At 41.6% G+C, this 6,003-nt stretch overlaps 1 protein-coding gene across 1 annotated transcript; it reads right to left on the bottom strand.

Annotated features, from left to right (window-relative positions):
- Nucleotides 1–516: 516 nt before the first annotated feature.
- Nucleotides 517–4,542, bottom strand: zfp64 (zinc finger protein 64 homolog (mouse)). The gene is made up of 6 exons (XM_013912894.1): nt 4,293–4,542; nt 3,960–4,127; nt 3,739–3,882; nt 2,633–2,695; nt 2,291–2,542; nt 517–2,184 (listed from the first exon to the last, which is right to left on the bottom strand). Exons 1-6 carry the CDS (start codon nt 4,312–4,314, stop codon nt 773–775), a joined length of 2,061 nt encoding a protein of 686 aa, XP_013768348.1. The 5' UTR covers nt 4,315–4,542; the 3' UTR covers nt 517–772.
- Nucleotides 4,543–6,003: the final 1,461 nt, after the last annotated feature.

Raw genomic sequence — 6,003 nt, 5'->3', positions numbered from 1 at the left:
AATCAATGGTCAAGTGTTTACACAGGAGAATCCTATTCAGGTGCAGCATCCGCTCTCTGCAAATACTAAGTGCTTAAGTCTGAATGTAAAAATAGGAAGAATAATAGAAAGCAGCAAGCAAAAAACTGGCTCTTTATTGAAAAATCTATCGGGAATGCGAGTCGCCTTTTAGAAGGTAAGACCTTGATATGCAGCCTAATGCTTTCTACAATTGACATCTACTTTTTCAGATTCAGAATGAGGGCTTGAAAAAAATATTTATTTTTAACAAAAGCTATACATACAGAATATGTATAATCAATACCACGGGGCAGCAGTACACTTACAGTCTGAATACTCCATAAAGCAGAGCAAGTTTCATTATATACTCTCATCACTCTGCTGCCACCTAATGGACAAACATAAAAAATACATCATACAAATACATTCAGTCACTTTCACATTTTGTTCATTTGCGGTATTATTCTTTTATTTTTTTGTATGATGTTGCTTTAAATTAAACCTGATTTCAATTAAATATTGTAACTGAAATATGGTTTAATTTCAATTTTATTTTTGATGCCTGCAAATATAACACTTGAAAATACAGTGCATGAAACAATGTTAAAATTGATGTTTTATTCTAAAATGTTAAGACTAAACAAACGACACCTCCAAAGCCAACAGTCTTGCTATTTTAGTGGTTACCGTTAGATCTACAAGTTACTATCAGCAGAGAAATAGCTTATGATGCAGTTACTGTCTTTTAACTTTCAGAAACACACAACGCTGTTCACTGTGGGATGCTTTCGAGTGTGTGTGAATTGGAATAGAGTGCATGAGGGGAGAGCTGATCCACCGTGCTCTGCTGAGGAGACACTATAAGTGGAACGCCGTGGATGACCACATTCTGGCTGCCCAGGCTGATGTTTGGCACCAGTAATGCACTTTCCTCACAGGGTAAGGCACTCTCCTCAACCGTCACCATCTCTGCTGGCTTGGACATGTCCACATCAGGCAGAGGTGCTGTGGTCACCAAAGCAGAGTTTCCTTCCGTAACCACTGTAATCTCTGTGCCACCTTCCTGGATCAAAGCATTGAGCCCCTCCAGTTCAGAGCAGGTGGTGATGAACGTCTGTGTGCTGCTGCTCGAGTCCTGAGCGGTTATGGCCGTTTGCATCAGGGCCTGGTGGAGCGGGTTGCTGGCATCGTCGGTGCTGAGTTGAGTCAGGAGGACAGTCTGGGGTTCAAGAATGGCTTCTGTGGTTTGGGATGAACCGAGTGGTTGTACAGGCGCCAGCAGGTTGACCTGCTGGATCATGGAGTTAACTACCATGTCCTGGTTTTCTGGGCTAAGCAAGACCATGTTGCTCTTATTCTGGCCATCCCCACCAGTTGAGAGCAAGGGGTTATCCTGGCCTAACGGGTGAGCTACAATGATTTTAAGCTGTGTATTACTATAAGGAGGCATTGGGTTACACGGGATAGGAACTTCGAGCTCAGAGCTGGTTTGTGACATGGTAACGGGAACCAAGTTAACTGCTTCTGCTGGGGTAGAGAGCTGGAGTTGCAACACACTCTGAGTGTCCCGATGCTGCTTTTTGTGACTCCGCAGGGAGTCCTCCCTCACAAACGAAGCGTCACACGAGTCGCAGCAAAAGGCTCGAGCTGCATCTAGTTTGGCTCGATACCGAGAGCTGACAGGCTTCGGAGAGTCGGTGCCTAAATTTTTGCCTCCACCTCTGCCTCCTTTCCCACCGCTGCCTTTTTCAAGCTTATCCGACTGACACTTCTTCTTGTGAATGACAAGATTGCTGCGCTGCTTAGAGGCAAAGTTGCAGAAGTCACATTTGAAAGGGCGGTCTTCAGAGTGGATCCGCTCGTGGACCTTGAGCGCCCCCTTGCTGGAGCAGGAGTAAGTGCACTTGGAACACTGAATGGGCTGAGTGGGTTGGTGTTCTCTCAAGTGTTGTCGCAGAGCAGTCTTGTTGGCACACTTGAAATCACAGTGCACGCACTGAAAGGAGTTCTCCGTACCATGTTTGATCTGAATGTGCGATTTCAGGTTTCCTTTCATGGCGCAGCAGTACTCACAAAAGTCACATTTGTAAGGCTTTTCGCCGGAGTGAATCCGGATGTGCCTCTTCAGGTCTGAGTTTATTTTGAACTTTGCATCGCATTGTTGGCACTGAAAAGGTGCATCCCCTTAGAAAATAAATACATAAACAAAATAAAGCCAGTTTTAATACCAGTCTCTGAGCTACAACTGTCACACAGCTGCTGACAATTTTGGATTTTTTTGGCTACCTACCTGTGTGAGAGCGGAGATGCACGGTAAGTTGGCTGGAGTTGCGGCTGGCGTAAGGACAGATCTGGCATTTGAATGGCCGTTCATCATAGTGGATACGCAGGTGCTTCTTCAGGCTGCTGCTGTCTGCTGCTGCATAGGGACAGTGTTTACATTTGTGTGGCTTCTCACCTGTGTGCGAGCGGCTGTGCATGTTCAGCTTGTCCCGCCGACTGAAGCGTTTGTGGCACAGTTCACATTCAAATGGCTTCTCACCTGGATGGCAGACAGAAAAACAACTGGGGTTAAACCTTACTCTAAAGGGGTTTTGCAACTGAAGAACATATTTTGAAAGCATTAGCGTACCGGTGTGAGTTTTAAGATGTCGCTCCATGTCTTTTTGGCCATACTGTGTCTTGAAAGTGCAACCTGTAGATTGTAAAAAAAACAAAACAAACATTTTCTTAAATTGTGTGCAGCCTCTGCATTTGTGAAAAGTCCAATCAACACTGTACTAAATAAATACAGTGCTGTGAAAAAGTTCCCGATTTCTTTCTTCTTCTTTTTTTGCCTATTTGTCACTCTGTTGATGCTTTGTGCCCATAAATTTGTGGGGGTGTGTTTATAAAACTCTGTTATGGTTGTTTTTACTTGTGTCATTTTGTACATTTTAGTTCTACTTTACTGCCTCTCTTTTCAATTTTTTGCTGATGCACAGCATTTTGTGTCAGCGGTGGCTGTTTTACAGCACTTTCCAAAACTGGAATGGAATTTTGAACTTGCCAATGTGTTTTTTGGATCATTGTCCTGCTGCATAAGCCAAACTGATTTTGTAGTAGAGAGCAGAATTCATGGTTCTTTGAATTATAGCTAGTCATCCAGGTCCTGAAGGAGTAAAGCAGCCCAAGACCATCACAATACCACCATGTTTGACTGTTGGTATGATGTTGTTTATGAAATGCTGTGACAGGATGCAAACCTGCCAAAAAGTTAAACTTTTGTCTCAACAGTCCACAGAATATTTTCCTAAAGTCAAGTTTTGCACAGTCTCTTTATTATTGTTGAATAATGATCACTAGCTTTAACTGAGGTAAGTAAGGCTTAGAGTTCCTTAGATGCTTAGATGGGTTCTTTTGTGACCCCCTGGATGCTCCATTGATGCACTCTTGGGTGTAATTTTGTTATTTATGGATTACTTTGCTTGATTATCTTTTCACACAGGGCAGCTTTGGATAGCCTTTTTATTCTAATAAATAATAAATGAAATTAGCTTTTAAAAACTGTATTTTGTATATACTTGGGTTTTCTTCGTATTTTACTTAATAAAGTTTGTTTGATGATATGGAACAGGAAAGTGAAGGAGGCAAATACTTTTTACAGCTATTAATGGTATGGGGCTTGAGTGGCAGGAAGTGCAGTTCTTCCTGTTAGAGATTGAAGATCTGTGTTCATCAGCAGCAAGAGGCACCAACCTGAGAAACAGCAGCTGTGTCTCTTTGAAGTCAGGGCAGGTTTTAGTTTTTTGGAAGGTGTCTTTGGGGCTTTGGTCATCTTTTTGACACCTCTCACAACACAGGTCTGGTAGGTCTCCTCAAAAATAAACTCAGTGCTGGAGTCTGAAAATAATTTGACAGGCAAAGTCAATTTTTCATTCAAATTATGGACAGCAAAAGCAGAAAGAGGAGTATGTTACCTGTGAGAGTGGATGTGGCAGTAGTGGTTGGGGTGTCAGGTGTGGACAGGAAACATTCATTTTGCTTATGGGCGAGAAAGACCTTATAATTATTGTACTGCTTTTTGCAGGAGCCACAGATGTGGATATCTGGGCTCACCTCCACCACCACAGAATGACCTGCAGCCACTTCGGATGGCAGAGAACACAAAACAGGAAATAATGACTTCATAGGACGTTGCATAATGTACATCTGTGAAAGTGATTACAAGATAGCTACAATAATTTGGAGCTAAATCGTGATATCATAGATTTGTCTTCCAGTTATGAATTTTAGCAACTGTTTTGTTTTACCTTCAGCGGTGTATGCAGCCATTTTCGAGGTGGTTTTGCTGGAGATCAGCTCATTTTCTGTGTCCTCGCTGCGTCCATTGTAGTTTTAAAACATGCCGACTGGGGTCAAAAAGTAGCCAATGAAACATCACTACCTATTTCCAACTGCGAAATCTACCACGGTTTGCATATCAATAGAACTAGCACTTCACTTCTCTGCCGACTCCACGTTTTACGACATTCTACGTTGGGTTTGTGGCAACCGCACAAGGCTTTGCTTCTGTCGTCATATGCTGCTTTGAGAAACGTGGGAAAATCAAACTACAAAGTCTGATCACCCAAATCAACTTATAAGTCATTAAATAATACTATTAATAAAGCTATCTGACTTAGTGTTTGACTGTCCTATTTAGAATAAACCAATCTCTATTTAACACTGTGTTAATTCTTTTGCAAACCGGGATTTTAAAAGCTGAAATTGCGTATTTATGAGCACTTGAACGCAACATCGTTGTGTGGTGGTGCCCCCGGCCCATTCGAGGTCTTCAGGCTCTGCTTTCCAGATGCTGAACAAAACTAAATCTGATTTCAAAATTTTAAATTCTTTAAAAACAGAAAGTATATTATTTAAAGGTTTAACGAGTAGCTGCATTAGTTGACTTGGAGAGGATAGTAGCTATTAGCTTACTTCTTTGTTCCTAGAAAGCCACCAAAACGGTTACTACTTATTAGAAATGTCACAAAGAGAGGCAACGATGGCTTTTACATGCATGTTGAAACTATTTGTTGGGCCATATAAATGTCAAATTCTAACTTACGTAGGCACGGAAATCAGCAGTTAGCTTTATTGTTTACTCTAGGCAGCAGAATATTGCCTTAACACTTGCTGTGGTGCCTGCAGCGACTTAATAGAGTATTGCTCGTGTGCAAGGTAAGCTTTCAGATGGTAGGCTACTTAAATATACATGCTCTACCATTTTCAAGTAAGGGCAATTTGCTTGGTTGTTGGTGTGAGTGAATGAGAATGCCTCTTTTTTTTTTATGCCAGAGCAGTTGTGCTAGTGTGAATAAGCCATGAAAGTGACTGACATACAGCTCCATTTTCAGTGGCAGGTCCTTAACTGCCTGATTGCCACTGTGAAGCTCAGGAATTTCCTTACGCTGACTTTCCTGCATGGCAAAGGCATAGGACTGATTCCTTCCCTGCTGAAACAGCAAATCCTTGAGACAGACAGGAGGTACACACACATATTTAAGTACACTAGACACATGAACACACACACTTAGACTTGCAAGGCCTTTCATAGCCTACCCACATGAATGTGACTAGTTGATTATCACCCTATTTGACTTATGATTTCACGTATAATCCATAAATGTTCAGTTAGTGATATGGTAAATGTATTGATGATATTATTAACAAAGTACTGTTTTCTTAGCAGTTTGAAATTTGATGACACAGCTCAGAAGGAGACATGGAGACATGAAAATGAGCTAATTAAATAAATAATTGCATCTGACTAAAGAGTGTGCAAATTGCATTCACATAAATCCCCCCCTCCCTCGCAAATTCAGTATACTTAAATGTACATCAAAAGACCACATTTACATGTGACACCCAAATGATTTAGTGGTGGTGTAATAAAAAAAAAAAGACTTATGTCCCTCCCGCCCTTCTCCCAGCAGTGAAGAACTGGCCAAAATGCTCCCTACTTTGATCTAGAACTGTAAA

The sequence above is a fragment of the Pundamilia nyererei genome, unplaced genomic scaffold (genome assembly GCF_000239375.1).
Source record: "Pundamilia nyererei isolate P.nyererei 1_Seehausen unplaced genomic scaffold, PunNye1.0 scaffold00106, whole genome shotgun sequence".
NCBI lineage: Eukaryota > Metazoa > Chordata > Actinopteri > Cichliformes > Cichlidae > Pundamilia > Pundamilia nyererei.
Note: the sequence above shows the minus strand (reverse complement) of the source record. Positions and strands in the feature narration are given on the sequence as shown.